The sequence below is a fragment of the Piliocolobus tephrosceles genome, chromosome 11, assembly GCF_002776525.5.
Source record: "Piliocolobus tephrosceles isolate RC106 chromosome 11, ASM277652v3, whole genome shotgun sequence".
Classification (NCBI taxonomy): domain Eukaryota; kingdom Metazoa; phylum Chordata; class Mammalia; order Primates; family Cercopithecidae; genus Piliocolobus; species Piliocolobus tephrosceles.
The window spans coordinates 57,710,406-57,726,811 of record NC_045444.1 but is presented as its reverse complement, the minus strand read 5'-3'; the positions used below and the strand labels follow the sequence as shown (position 1 = coordinate 57,726,811).

Genomic DNA, 16,406 nt, shown 5'->3' with positions numbered 1-16,406 from the left:
CTTTTTTTTTTTTTTTTTTTTTTTGAGACGGAGTCTTGCTCTGCCGCCCAGGCTGGAGTGCAGTGGCCGGATCTCAGCTCACTGCAAGCTCCACCTCCCGGGTTCACGCCATTCTCCTGTCTCAGCCTCCCGAGTAGCTGGGACTACAGGCGCCCGCCTCGTCGCCCGGCTAGTTTTTTGTATTTTCTATTAGAGAAGGGGTTTCACCGTATTAGCCAGGATGGTCTCGATCTCCTGACCTCGTGATCCGCCCGTCTCGGCCTCCCAAAGTGCTGGGATTACAGGCTTGAGCCACCGCGCCCGGCCCCAGCTAACTTTTGTATTTTTAGTACAGACGGGGTTTCACAATGTTGACCAGGCTGGTCTCAAACTCCTAACCTCAGATGATCCACCCGCCTCGGTCTCCCAAAGTGTTGATATTACAGGCGTGAGCCACTACGCCCAGCCTGTAATTCGTTTTTTGAAACAAAGGTTTTGATTTTCCTTCATGATGACACATTTCAAAAAGTAGTTCTCAAAACTGGATGTAAAGTGACCTTATAGCTAGTTCATGGAATTTAAGGTTTTGGGAAACAGTAGTGCATTAACATTGTTACCAGTAGAGGGTCTTGACTATGAGTTGTTCATGTTCTTGGCATGTTGAACAAGGAAATGGACGAAACCCGCAAAACAACAGAAGACAAAAGCATAGATTTATTGAAATGAAAGTACACTCCACAGAGTGGGAGTGAGCTGGAGCAAGCAGCTCAAGAGCCCTGGTTGCAAATCTTCTGGGGTTTAAGTACCCTTTAGAGGTTTCCTGTTGGTTACACCCTATGTAAATGAAGACTTGGCCCGTGACCAATCAGAGGCTGAAGTAAAGTTACCTATGGAAATGAAGACTTGGCCCATGACCAATTGGAGGCTGAACTGAAGTCTCAGCCTGCAACAATCAGAGGCTGAAGTGAAGTTACAACCTATGCAAATAAAGGCTTGGCTTGTCTGACTGAAGTGAAGGCTCCTTGTGTCCAGACCCTTCCTGTGTTTCTTTCTTCTCATCTGTTATATCTGCTTGTCTTTTTTTCTTGGAATTTATATCCTAAACTATTCAAATAAACTGTTCTTCTGCCTCATCTCCCCCTGAGAGACGTGATCCTCATAAATCTTTATGGGAGGCAGAAGGACCAATTGTCTTTCTTCTGTAACTACTTCATGCTGATTGGGGCACAGTCCCTACCTATTGGGGACCATGGAACTCTAGCACTGCTCTGTCTAGTGGAGATAGGGTTACTTCTTGATAGTTGGGGTGGGCGTCATCATCTGGAACTGGCTGGAAGCCCTGCTGCATGATCATTTGAAGCTTAATCATCTCTAGGTGAGAAGAAATAATCTGGTAAAAAGATTTAACAAACATGATCCAAAAAGTCAATGCAAGTATAATTATTAACAATGGGCTGGCTAAGGGAAGGAGCCATGAAGCCCAGCTTAGTGCCCTTGACCAGGAGCCCTATGATGTGGACAGCTGTTGTTATATTTTAGAAGTCCTGTCAGCTAATTTTCGAGTGGCATCCCTAATTGATCCTGATTGGTTGATATAAAAACAACATTCTTGTAGGAAAACACATAAGCCACCTTTTTGAGCAGTTGGAGATCCAGTCCCCTTCTATTTTGTAAAGTGACTGCTGCCAAGGAGTCTATTTGATTTTGTAAGGTGACGATACTTTGGGCAGTGTCTTCCAAGCTGTCTGAAAGATCCTTGGACGTGCATTGGTAATAGGATAGGGAAGTTGGAAACCCGCTAACTCCCATTGCTATTCCTGCAGTTATTCCTAGCCCTACCAAAAGGGGTATGAATTGGATGGCTCATTTGTGCTTGGCAGTTGCAGTTAAAGGTATAATGAGAGACTGGTTATTGGGAGATATGTTGATTTTGAGGGGGTAAATATACAAGGGTACAGGTTCCAGTCCAGTTGGCTGATAAACATAAGTACAACTAGTTCCACACAGGAAAAAGGATCTTTGTTTTTTGAGACAAAAATTGTTGTCTGTGGTAAACATATGGGTTAGCTTGTTTTCACTTTCTCAAGTGATTAAGGTCCCTGCTAAGGTGGCCCCGGTTAAAGGCTGGAAAGGACCTTGGGAAGTATCCTGAGTTGCCCCAGCAGAAATTTTCCAGTGAAGGTAGTTACACTTAGTGTCCACCAGCAATGACTTAGAGGTATTTTTGTACTGGAGAATGAAAAGACAACTAGATGTCTCAGGATTAGTATAGTTTTTCCCAAGGGAAAGTGTGAACACAGCTACTGGGCCTATCTTGGCAGTACTTAGACTGTGTATCCTTTAAAGTGCCCTGAACTACGAATGGTTTCCATGAAACCATATAGGTTTACCAAGTGATGCACTCTGGGTAACTGCATAGCTTACATGACCATGTGAAGGGTTAATCTCTAGGATGTAGATTTTAAGCCAATTAGAGCTCCTTTATATGAACATCACACACACAACACTTGTAGACAGGAGAAGATCTAACTGTTGTAAGTTTTTCTTTCCCTTTAGTTTTTTTTTTCTTTTCTTTTTTTTTTTTTTTTTTTTTAAGACAGAGTCTTGCTCTGTCACCCAGGCTAGAGTACAGTGACACGATCTCACCCCACTGCAACCTCCGCCTCCCGGGTTCAAGCGATTCTTGTACCTCAGCCTCCCGAGTAGCTGGGGCTACAGGTGTGTACCACTATGCCTGCCTAATTTTTGTATTTTTAGTAGAGACGGGGTTTCACCATGTTGGCCAGGCTGGTCTCAAACTTTTGACCTCAGATAATCTGTTCACCTTGGCCTCCCAAAGTGCTGGGATTACAGGCGTGAGCTACTGGGCCCAGCCTCTTTCCCACTTTATGAATCCTATCACAACTTCCATAGACGGTCTATGACATACTTAGACTTTCTGACTTGTCCTGTCTTTCCCTCTTTCCTAAATAATTAGGCATTCTACTTTAGGACAAGAATTTGCCATACAAGATTCTTTCTCACATAAAATTTCTTTTCTTCATAACCTTCCTTACCATAAATACATCTTCATAGCTATAACTTTCTTTATATCTCTTTTTCCTACTAATTTCTGAAGCCCCCAAAAGTCAAAAAGGTCAGGTAATGTGATGCAAAACTGAGCAGAGCCTTAGATTTTGAGAGGGACCTGTCTGCCTACATTTCTTAGGATTCCATGAGGAAAACAGGGGTTTCTCCTAAAATGAGGTCTGTGGCACCTTCTGTTTTTCCCAAGGAGTCCCAGGCTGTCAGAAATTACCTTAGGTCCTTTCATGGGCATCAAGAGTGGCAAGAAGATAGACTGGGGAAATAGTCCAGTCAACTGAGAAGAGAAGCAAAACTTCATTGTAAAGATGGATAAACTGAGGCACGGTGCAGTTTAAAAATTCACATTCACATAGAGCTAGGCTCCGCAGCTCACTGCTCAGTCACTGATGCACTTGTATGGTAGCTCATGGTGTACTTCACCAACAATTTTCCTGCCCCCTCAGAGCTTACAACCTGGGTTTCATTTCCTGCTCTACAGCTATATAATTTAACAATTTTCCTCTCAATGTGTTGGATTCTAATCCTATATATCTCAAATTTTATTAGTATTACTGAATTTTTTTTTCATTCAAGAGAATTAAATCGTTTATTGATTACACATGATAATGAATGATACACAAGCTTCATTCCCATCTATAATTTTATCTGGTACCATTATTCAATTTAGATATATTGCATAGGATGTGCCAACAATCACTTTTATAACCAATAATTCCATGATTTTGCTTGGGTAATCCCTTTTAATGGTGAACTTCAGGTCACAACAGTAACTATCAGTTCACTACACCAAGGTTTCCGAAGACAATGGTTTCTCCACCCAAGCAGGTTGTATATAAATTCCAAATAGAACCTGGCATCACCCTAAAGGAATTCTAACTTCACACTGTTGGGGAAATTTATCAAGATGGCTTCAGAGTAGACTAACTTTACACAGCACATGAAAAAAAAGACATTTATTCAGCGTCACAATCAGACTATTGCATTTAGCAATCAACAGCATGAGTGCAAAAAAAAATAAATATACATTAAAACCCTTTGTTGGAATGCTTTACACTTTCCACAGAACAGAAACTAAAATAACCTGTTATACAATTAGTCACAGATACAGTCCTCAAGTTTTTTGCCCATACACATGAGTATTTGTCTAAAACATGTCTTCTTTCTAGCAGCTAGGCCCTGCCACCACTGGGCTTGGCTGAGTTCACAAATCTGTTGTAACCTGTAGCTTCCCTGTCACTTCTCTGGCTCTCCTCTCCTGCTAAGCTTTGTTTCCTAATTAAAATCTTCTGCCACTGCCATAGCTACTGCTGCTGCTGGAACCGCCATAGCCATCTTGGTTTCGTGGTTTTGCAAAGTATGGCCTCCACTGCCATAGGGGCCAGAGCTTCTGCCTCCAAACTTTCCTTCCTTCATAGGTCCAAAATTTGAAGACTGATTGTTGTAATTGCCAAAATCATTGTAGCTTCCACCACCTCCAAAATTGCTTCCATCATTACCAAATCCATTATAGTCATCCCCACTGCCACCATATCCACCACCACCACGGCTGCCACCATAGCCACCACGACCACTGAAGTTTCCTGCACGACTGAAGTTATTCCCACCGAAACCACCTCCACGACCACCATCAAAGTTTCCAGAACCACTTCGACCTCTTTGGCTGGATGAAGCACTAGCCATCTCTTGCTTTGACAGGGCTTTCCTAACTTCACAGTTGTGGCCATTCACAGTATGGTATTTCTGAATGACAGTCTTATCCACGGAGTCATGGTCGTCAAAGGTTACAAAGGTAAAGCCCCTTTTCTTGCCACTGCCTCAGTCAGTCATGATTTCAATCACTTCAATTTTCCCATACTGTTCAAAATAATCTCTTAGATGATGTTCTTCAGTGTCTTCTTTAATGCCACCAACAAATATCTTTTTCAGTTAAGTAGGTACCTGGTCTTTGAGAATCTTCTCTTGAGACAGCCCTCTGGTTCCACAACTCTTCCATCCACCTTGTGTGGCCTTGCATTCGTAGCTGCATCCACCTCCTCCACAGTGGCATATGTGACAAACCCAAAGCCCCTGGAACGCTTGGTGTTTGGATCTCTCATTACCACACAGTCCGTGAGCATTCCCCATTGCTCAAAATGGCTCCTCAGGCTCTCAACAGTTGTTTCAAAGCTCAACCCTTCAATGAAGAGCTTCCTCAGCTGTTCGGGCTCTTTAGGAGACTCTGACTTAGACATGACAGCAGGGAGAAGAGAGACTTTAACGATGCTTCTTTGGCGGCTTCCACAGGCAGAAAAGAGCAAGCTGACGAAAGTATCAGTATTACTGAATCTTAAAGGGAGCCATGATGTCTTTAATCCTCAGAAACATTAACCTGGCCAGGTGTGGCGGCTCACACCTGTAATCCCAGCACTTTAGGATGCCAATGTGGGCGGATCACAAGGTCAGGAGTTCGAGACCGGTGTGGCCAACATAGTGAAACCCCCATCTCTACTGAAAATACAAAAAATTAGCCTGGTGTGGTGTGCGTATGTAATCCCAGTTACTCTGGAGGCTGAGGCAGGAGGATTGCTTGAACCTGGGAGGTGGAGGTTGCAGTGAGCTGAGATTGCGCCATTGCACTCCAACCCGGGCAACAGTGTGAGACTCCGTCACAAGATAAATCAATCAATCAATCAGTCAACCAACCTGTAAACAAAGGAATACGTGAGGTTAAACAGTATTCAAATTTCCATATGCTTTAAAACATTGAGAGAGTATATTGAGAAACACACCTAAGAAACTGCAGTCAATCTACTGTTAACAAAAATTTAGAGAATATCTCTTCAAAATAAGCTATCTAGTGGTATTTATACATATTCTTACATATATCACCTGTGTTTTACATGCTTGAAACATTAAACATAATTGAAAATTGTCAAGATTGTAGGGCTTATACATTTCTGTGGGCTTGAAAATGATGCAATATAGATTATTTGTTTCTATAAAGTAGTAAAAAGTACAAACTTTTTTTTTTTTTTGAGACAGAGTCTTGCTCTGTGCCCCAAGCTGAGCGTGCAGTGGCGCCATCTCGGCTCACTGCAAGCTCCGCCTCCCGGGTTCATGCCATTCTCCTGCCTCAGCCTCCTGAGTAGCTGGGACTATAGGCGCCCGCCACCGCGCCTGGCTAATTTTTTGTATTTTTAGTAGAGACGGGATTTCACCATGGTCTCGATCTCCTGACCTTGTGATCCGCCTGCCTCGGCCTCCCAAAGGGCTGGGATTACAGGCGTGAGCCACCGCGCCCGGCCAAAAGTACAAACTTCTAAATGGAGTAATCACTAACAAGAGAGTTCACACTGAAGGTAGTAATACTAGGAACAAAAGAGGGCTCAACACTGCCTTCAGGAGAGGAAGGGTCCAGATTGGTATATTTTCTAAAGGCTTCCTCCAGCCTGCCATAAAACACGGCTAGATTTTCCTCTTTGCCTTGTGCAACCTCCCTTACTTTATCATAATTTACTGACTTAGTTATTCCCTTTTTCATTCCTCCAAGGAGAGCCTTAAGAAATTTGGCCTGGTTGTTCATTCCCATGGGGGTGTTATAGTCCCAGTTAGGATCAGTAGCGGGGACTGTGTCTAGGTTTGGGCGATAACCCTGAGGGTTTTGGGCAAGTAAATTGTCTGCTTCTTGGCAAGTGGCCTCAAAGATTCATTCCTTTTCCAAGGGGGTGCAACAAGTTGCTAGAATGAATTGAACATCTCTCTGAGAGATGAAAGGCTAAGGTCAAAGCTTGGAATCTATATGCAAGTTTTCTGGGGTTCTCTGAATAGCTTCCTAGCTTTTTCTTTACATTGTTGTATGTCATTTATGGAGAAGGGGACTGACACTCGGACCAGTCCCTCGGCTCCTGCTACTTCCCTAAGGGATAGCAGGGCTATAGAGGTAGTTGAATAGGGTGTTCCCCTCTGAATGTGAGGGGGACTTAGCAGGGCCCTTGGCTTTAGCTCTTGGATTTGAGCCTCAGAAACACTTGGCAAGGGGTTATATGGGAGTGGTTGCCATTGCCCCAAGAGACAGGTGGCCCTTGCATAAAGGAGGTCATCCGCAATATCTGGTTCTGCCTTAGAACCTTCCTTTTGGGGGTAGGTTCTGGGAGTTTTGCAGATGGTTGGGTGTTGACATAGGGCCATAAAGGCCTGCACGTGTAGGATTTCTGACCATTTACACTGCCTTTTGCAAAATAGGTCTAATTGCAGGATGGTGTTGTAATTAAGACTTCCCATTATTCCTGGCTGTCCAGCTAATTTTGGGGCCATACAGTATTACAGTAAAAAAAAAAAAAAAAAAAAAAATCAGGTTTTTTCTCCTTAGATTGTCAGGGTCAAATTGATTCCATTGGTTGAGAATGCAGCCAAGTGGGGAATCAGATGGAATGGATGGAGAGTTGCCCATAGTGGTCTGGAAGAAAGAAGAGAACCTAGCTTATTTGGTGACTCAAATTTTACTGGGGCATCCCCCTGCAAAATCTCTGGGCCTTGACTGGGGTCCTCAGGAGGGTCCCCCTTTAGGGCACCATCTTAGTCTGACCTTAGGTGGGTGCTGGTACCACTTTGGGAAGGTTCTCTCCACCACTGATGACTCACTGTGAGCTTTCCTTTTGTCCCCGCATGAAGGCCTTGACTTCTAGCATCCTTATAATTTGATAAGGCCATTGTTTCCTGTTCCACTGGAGTGATAGCCATGAACTTTAATAATAGGAACTAGAGGTTGGATGGATTTCTTTTGTTGTGTGGATTACAGGTAGTCTCAGGGGGGAAAGGTAGATTTGGAGCATGAAAAATGAAATAATAGGGTTGGCTATTCCACTCAGGCCCTCAACAAGAGAGGAAATGTTTAAAAATCCACCATCATGACAGTGGACCCCATATAAGGGCAGATCATTCTATAAAAATAATATGGTGATGGCAAAAGAAACTAGATGTAGAATGTATTCTAAAGATTGTGGGCCCCAAAAGTCCTCAGCAAGTTGAAGGGGAAGTCAGAATGCCTAAGAGATATCTTTTGCCATTACAAGCTAACTCTTTAGGAGAATTTGGCATAAGGAAAGAGGGCTTAAGTTGACTGAAACATGTGTGAGTGTGTTCTAGAAGAGCTGCCACTGTCAATTTCGTCATATGTAGGGATTAGGGACTGTAACCAAGAAAGACAGAAAAGAGTACTTACCCATTCTGGGCAGGGCAGCTATCTCCATTCACTTCTTGGCCTTCAGGTAACACCAGAGAGTGGCCCTGGCTAGTTGCCCTCAATTACCAAGGATCTACTAGGAAACAGCCTCTGAAAGACTGAAAAAAAGAAAAGGACTCAGGTCCCTCACCCAAACCAGGCAGTGGTGGTCAGGTGCTTCCACATGGATACCTTTCAGTCTCCCGGGAGAGTGGCCCTGGCCAGACACCTGCTGTTGCCTTCATGCTTAGATGCTGTCTTGGAGAATCCTGTGTTGGAAAAGGGAAAGAGAGCGGAAAAGGTTCCCCTCTGTGGAGTGGAGGGAGCCCTGCATGGAGATAGCTCCAGCCTGTGTCCGAAAGGAAAAGGGAAAAGGAAAAGAGAAATAAATCCCCAAATTTGGGCTTACCTCCTGGCTGACTTGCCAAGGTATGTTACCAGTGGAGGGTCTTGACTATAAGTTGTCCAGTTTCTTGGCATGTTGAACAAAGAATTGGACAAAACACACAAAGCAATAGAAGACAAAAGCATAGATTTATTGAAGCAAAAGTATACTCCACATATCAGGAGCAGGCTTGAGCAAGCAGCTCAAGAGCCCTAGTTGCAAATCATCTGGGGTTTAAGTACCCGTTAGAAGTTTCCTATTGGTTACACCCTATATAAATGAAGACTTGACCCACAACCAATCGGAGGCTGAAGTGAAGGCTCAGCCCATGATCAATTGGAGGCTGAAGTGAAGGCTTAGCCTGCAACCAATCAGAGGCTGAAGTTATCCTACGCAAATGAAGAGTTGGCCCATGAGGCTGAAGTGAAGGCTCCCTGTCTCCAGACCCTATTCTCCTGCCTAAAAATGGGTCAAAACTCAAAGGCTTGGAAAGAACATATCGTTGAAAAAAAAAAAAAAGAAGTCTCCCTCCTACCCTTGTTCCTTTCCTTGGAGGCAACCGGTATTTATCAGATTTATATGTATCCTTCCCAGATACTTTGCACCTGTGCTTTAAATAGATGTCCTTAGGGGACACATTAATGGGTATGGACAGTCAACCTCTATATTTTGCTTCTGGCGATAATTATTTGATTTTAATATCTATCACTGGAGTCTTACTAAATTCATGCACTCCACATTATTTCTCTGGAGTCTTTTGGTTTTTGTTGATGAAAACAGAGTTAAAAGGTTTTTTGGTCACTAAAATGATTTGTGTAAATAGGGAAGTAATGATTTTAAACTATAGTTCAGAGTTTTTTTTTTTTTTTTTTTTTTGGAGAAAAGATGATTTTGGCATGAGGAGTTTGTCAGTGTCTAACAATTCTTTCCTATATTTTTCCTGAAGGCGCTTGACTTTGGCAGATATTGAGAGAATAGCCCCATTGGCTGAGGGGGCCTTACCTTACAACCTGGCAGAACTTCAGAGACAGGTATGAGTAGTCTCATAAATATGATCACCTTAAAAAATGCTGAACTAGTAGCCTGAGTAGGAGCTGACAGCTTGTGAATGCTGTAAAAATTAAAAATTACTTTCCAGAGAAAGAGTTTACTTAGCTTAAAGATTACCTTTATAGAACTACTGTTCCCCCACTTTTATAGAATATATATGTGTATATATTTTTTAGATGGAGTCTGGCTCTGTTGCCCAGGCTGGAGTGCAATGGTGTGATCTCGGCTCACTGCAACCTCTGCCTTCTGGGTTTAAGAGATTCTCCTGCCTCAGCCTCCCGAGTAACTGGGATTACAGGCATGCGCTACCACAACTGGCTAATTTTTGTATTTTTAGTAGAGACAAGGTTTTGCCATGTTGGGCAGGCTGGTCTCAAATTCGTGACCTCAGGTATCCATCCACCTCGGCCTCCCAAAGTGCTGGGATTGCAGGCATTAGTCACCACGCCCAGCCTATAGAATATTTTTATGAAATAACTAGATTTATGTTTGTGTTTTGTTTTTTGTTTTGTTCAGATAAGGAAAATAAGAGTTCAAACATACATCGATTTGACCCCCTTCCCCTGAGAATTAGCATTCTTTTCATTTGCCTCATCACATTTGATGATTATTGTTAGGTTTACTTTGTATCATTAAACTGGCATTTATAGGGTTTCTAAAATAAAATTCCCTCAAATGAAATAAATGATTCACTGGGATTATACCTTACAGATTACAACCTGGGGGAAAAAAAAGTAGTGAAACCGGAAAGAAAATCTTGACTGTTATTACATTTTTGATAAATATTAGTTTTGTTTTTTATAAATGTTAAGAATGATTAAAACAGTAGCTTCTGAGTCCTATAAAATTAATACAGTCCCATTTCTGATTACAAGTACTATCTTGGTAAGAAAAAGAAATTCCATGAAATTACCTTGAAGAGTGGAATGGAACAGTTTTTAACAAATCTTGTTTTAAGTTGAAACCTCTACTTCCATAGCACTTACGAAGTTTCAGTGGTAGCAGATGATCACATTGCTTTTGTGTGTGGGTAAGGGTTAGGAGGGCCAGTCATTGTCCTCCTGGTACTTCCCTGCTCTAATAGACATGGAACCTGCGTTCCTCATAATTCTCTAGGAGAGTGTGATGCCATACTAGGGTAGGCAACGTGGGGAGGGCATGGATAAAGAAGACACGATACAGAGAGAAAGACAGAGAGAGAGAGCGCGCGCTACTGAATGTGCATGCTGTAGAAAGAGGCTATGTCTGCTCTTTCTTCATTGCTGCCACATTGGTGAGTAGCCAGGGTTGGTTTGCTGTTATTGTTCACCTTCACCAAATGTGTTAATGAAGCATCAAGATATGTTTAAGTGTAGTTCACTTTGGGAAGACTTGGTAGGAAACGTTTCTTCTACTTGAGCTCCATGGAATGATGATTCTGCCTGTGAAACTAATCAGAATTTCCAGTTCTACTTTACATAAGGAACAAAAACATTTTGTAGTCAGGTTGAAGCAAATTGAAAATGGAAAAGAAATCATTATATCTACGTTTTATGTTAATATTTTGTTTACTTGATGTGTAATAAAGCTTCCTACAGATTAAAATGTATTGTAACTCATTGCAATTTAGCTTCTTTAGTATCAGAAAAACTCTTTTACCTGCTGCCATCCAAGTTTATTTCCAGGCCGGGCCCAGTGGCTTATGCCTGTAATGCCAGCAATTTGGGAGGCTGAGGCGGGCAGATTGCTTGAGCCCAGAAGTTCCAGACCAGCCTGGGCAACATGGCACAACCCCATCTCTACCAAAAAAAAAAAAAAAAAAAAAGCAAAAAATTAGCCAGGTGTTGATGGCGTGTGCCTGTAGTCCTAGCTACTTCGGAGAGTGAGGGGGAGAATCACCTGAGCCCAGGAAGTTGAGGTTGCAGTGAGCCATGATTGTGCTACTGCACTCCAGCCTGGGCAACAGAGTGAGACCCTGTCTTAAAAAAAAAAAAAAAGAAATAGTTTATTTCCATTATGAGGTCTCAGATCCTTTAAAAATAGATGGATTTATTTCAATTCAGTGATTTTTAAAAAATAACATTTTATAAAATTACAACATTTAATAAAAGGAAAGAAGGTGAATAATTTTTAATAAAATTAAAAAAGACATTGAAATATTTAAAGAGCTCTTACTGAATTTAATTTTATTTTTTGTAGTATATACATTTGTGAAAATTTGCTCTTGAATTTTGAAAAATTGCATTTCAAAAGAAGATATTTTGCAGTGTTACATGTGTCTACTGATAAAACTCTCCCTGAAGGTGTCCTTAATATTTGTAATTGGGAAATATTTAATTTAGCTTATTAAAAACATTGTAAACTGAATTTGAAAGTCTCAACTCATTTCCTCCTCCTCAGTTTTTCTGCCCACCTGTCTTGCCCCTAGCAATTTTCCTAGAGGCCATATCTGAAGCTTGTTTTGCAATCTTTGGCACCCTGAGTCTGTGTCCTTCACATTTCTTCATCCTTAGGAAAGTGATGTAATTTTGCTACTGCTGTGAATTCTTTTAAAGACAGATTCAAGATGATTTGCCTGTCTTCAGTGGCGGTGCTGATGCTTTTATGCTGGGGTGGGTGGCCTCAAGGGTCTTGTCAGATATTTAGGAAGTGGGCAGTGATAAAAACCACCATTTTCTTCTTCCCTGGGTCTCTGATTGGTATCCAGAGTGATGGGGAGTGCTTTCTCTGCCTTTCCTTAACTGGTGAGATGGTACAGGGATCTAGAATTTCTAGAGAGCTGGTAGAGAGGTCTTAGGTATTCTTACATTGTCCCCAAAGGAAGAATCTCAGAGTCTCAGGACACTTTTTCTTTTTCTTTCTTTTTTTTTTTTTTTTGGTGGAGACAGTGTCTCACTCTGTCACCCAGGCTGGAGTGCAGTGGCACAATCACTGTTCACTGCAGCCCTGACCTCCCTGGCTCAGGTGATCCTTCCACCTCAGCCTCCTGAATAGCTGGGACTATAGGCATACACCACCATGCTCAGCTAATTTTTTTTCAGTAGAGACAGGGTTTAGCCATGTTTCCCAGACTGGTCTCAAACTCCTAAGCTTACATTAATCCACTGGCCTTGGCCTCCCAAAGTGCTGGGATTACAGTGTGCATGAGCTACTGCGCTCAGCTAAAATGTTTAATGTTTCCTCTCACATAGAAGATAGTCTTTCTACTGAGGCTTAGGTACAGAGAAATAAAAATTAAGATCTTAAGTATATATTTTCCTGTACATTATTATAGGAACAAAATCTGAGAAAATAGAACTCAACCGAAATAATAAATAATTATTAAAGTTTTATAGAAACAGATTTGTGAAGGTTAAGGATTCAGATTAATGTCCACTAATGGCCATTGTGAAATCTGACCTTTACTGTCCTTGAGATCTGATACAAGTTTATTTGGGCCTCAGTTTTCCCTTTAGTAAAGTGAGTATCTTCATGTATTTCTGAGAAGCCTTCAAGCTCCTGCATTCTGTAAAATGGTATGTATCAATGGATTTTATTTTCAGAATTCTGAATTTATCCTCCTTTTTCCTTTGGAACATTTAAAATTTTGTAAGGAATTCAGGCTGGACTCAAGTAGAATAATATGAAAATATGCTTAAGTTCTTATAGCAACCAAAGTAATGGAATAAACTTTCTTCAATTTTCAGCCTTGAAAAAACATTCTCAGTTAACATATTTCAGGTTTATGAGGCATTCTAAGGCAGCCATATAGACTACAATCCTAGTGACTCAGTTTTTAACCTTCTTTAGTTCACAGAATTACAGTAATGCTAACCATAGCTATTCCCATGTTACTTCCAGAAGATATCTTGATTTGATTCTCTTGTGATTTTTCCTATATTGCCAAATTAGTAGTACATAATTACTTACATTTATTATGCAGAGTATTCTCTTATATGAATCTATTAGAAACCTAAATATAAAATAGGAAGAAGGATGTATGTTTTGTTATCTCACCTTATGAAAGGTGTTATGAAAACACTTGTTTATGATGGAGAATCTGTGAGTCCAGAAATAGAAGTTATGAGGGAGACAGTAGTTAAGAGGTTGGCCACTGATTATGTAACATCCTCTCATTCTGTTTCCTCGTTTATTAAATAGGGACAGTACGCCAGGCACAGTGGCTTGTGCCTATAATCCCAGCACTTTGGCAGGCCAAAGTGGGCAGATTGTTTTGAGCCCAGTAGTTTGAGACCAGCCTGGGCAATATGATGAAACTCTGTCTCTACAAAAAAATACAAAAAATTAGCCAGGCATGGTAGAATAAGCCAGGTACATGGTAGCACCTATAGTCTCAGCTATTTGGGAGGCAGAGGTGGGAGGATTGCCTGAGCACAGGAGTTTGAGGCTGCAGACAGCTGTGATCATACTACTGCACTCCAGCCTGAGTGACAGAGCAAGATCCTGTCTCAAATAAATAAATAAGTAAATAAATAAATAAGGATAGCAGTATTCATCTTTACAGGATTATTATGAGAATTACATGAGTAATAATACACTTACATTAAGCCTAACACCTGGTGAGCATGCAACAAATGTTAACTGCTACTATTGTGCTTATTACTGTTATCAAATATGAGAAGCCTATATAAGCAAACTCCAAGATCGGCTGAAACATATATGTGACACAATCGCTTAATCTACTCTCATCTACTTCCATTAGGTAAAAGGGGATGAGAAGTGAGGAAAAAGTATTAATGTATCTTTGTATTTTTTTAAGTGCCTGAAATGTTTTGTATTTTAATTTTTTGATACTGGTTGAAATTCTACCAGGCCTATTTTTAAAAATTTTTAGTTAATGATGGATATTCAACAAGGAAAAAAAAATCACTACCCCATACCATACACAAACGTCTTTTCCTGTTCCTGAATGTGAAAGATTAAAGAGGATAACACGAGAGATTCTATTTATGATCTGGAGATAAGCAGAGATTTTGTAAATAGTACGGAACACCAGTCATAAAGAAAAAGATTAATAAGTTAAACTTCGTTAGATTTAAGAACTTTTATCAAAATATACCACTAAGAGTGTGAAAAGACAAGTTATACAACAGGCAGAGATATTTGCAATACATTTAAATAATAGAGGATCTGTATCCAGAATATATAGTATAATAAACTTCTGCAAATTTATAAGCAAAAGGCAGGCAATGCAATAGAAAAATTGGCAAAATACCTGAAGAGAAACCTCACAAAAGAGGATATCCAAATGGTACAGAAAAATAATAGAAAAGTTTAATACCATTAGTACAAGAAAACACACACTAAAACTACAATGGGATGCTATTTTATACTATCCAGATTAATCAAAATTATACTCTGACAATGGCAAGTGTTGTTCAAGAGGTGAAGGAATGGAAATTGCTAGCATCACAACTTTGGAAACTATTTGTCAGTACCACTGCAGTTGAAGAAACACATACCCTGTGACCTGTCGGTTCCTCTCCTAGGAGTAGTCCCTAACAAAAATGTTTACACAAGTGTGTTAAGAGATATGTACAAGAAAGTTTAGGCCGGACATGGTGGCTCACACCTGTAATCCCAGCACTTTGGGAAGCTGAGGTGGGTGGATCACTTGAGGTCAGGAGTTTGAGACCAGCCTGGCTAACATGATGAATCCCCATCTCTACAAAAAATACAAAAAATTTAGCCAAGCATGGTGGTGTGCACCTATAGTCCCAGCTTCTCGGGAGGCTGAGGCATGAGAATTGCTTGAACCCAGGAGGCAGAGGTTGCAGTGAGCCAGGAATGTGCCACTGCACTTTAGCGTGGGCAACAGAGAGAGGCTATGTCCCAAAAAAAAAAAAAAAAAAAAAAAAAAAGAATGTTTATAGCAGCATTATTTGCAATTGCAAAAATATTGGAACAATCTAAATACCATCAGTAGAACGGATAAATGTGTTGTGCTATTAAGATGACCTACAGTGAGAGAAATGGAAATTTTGATTTGAGGGAAGTGAGATAAAAGATAAGGTGGATTGCAGAAAGAAGACGATGTATATTTTTGAAGCATGTTAATAGTTTGGATATTAAAACTAGGTTATAGACCAATTTTGGCCCTATGTGAAAATGGGAAAACCCTCTCTTTTTCTTTACTGTATATTACATAATTACTTTTTCAACTGTATGGGATAAATGATCTGTGATGGACCTGCTTGGGTATATATGTACTTTCTTTAAAAAAGTTTTGTTTCTATGGGAAATTTTATTAAAGCTATAGGCCACTCACTAAAAGAACTATGGAATATAAGCTGGATTGTGTTCTGTCAAAACATTATTAGAATTAAGAATTATTATTTTAACTTTTAAGTTTGGGTGTACATGTGAAGGTTTGTTACATAGGTAAACATGTGTCATGGGATTTTTTGTACATATTATTTCATCACCCAGGTATTAAGCCCAATACCCAATAGTTATCTTTTCTGCTCCTCTCCTTTCTCCCCCACTCCTCCCTCAAGTAGACTCCAGTGTCTGTTGTTTCCTTCTTTGTGTTCATAATAAGCTCTTATCACTTAGCTCCTACTTGTAAGTGAGAACATAATGGTATTTGGTTTTCTGTTCCTGTGTTAGTTTGCTAAGGATAATGGCCTCCAGCTCCATCCATGTCACTGCAGAAGACAGGATCTCATTTTTTTTTATGGCTGCATATTATAATTATTTTAATCTTTATTTTGTGTATAGCATTCC

The 16,406-nt window shown here is 40.7% G+C and overlaps 1 protein-coding gene across 2 annotated transcripts in view; it reads left to right on the top strand.

The window, feature by feature from the left end:
* SLC25A12 (solute carrier family 25 member 12) overlaps positions 1-16,406 on the top strand; it is a 120,495-nt gene that overhangs the window by 71,924 nt on the left and 32,165 nt on the right. For both annotated transcript variants that reach the window (XR_002725172.1, XM_023185930.1), the window contains exon 9: positions 9,598-9,682. Coding sequence is in view for 1 of the 2 variants with exons in the window: in XM_023185930.1 (XP_023041698.1) it covers positions 9,598-9,682 (85 nt within the window). In the remaining variant the exon portion in view is untranslated. The remainder of the gene's footprint in view (positions 1-9,597; positions 9,683-16,406) is intronic.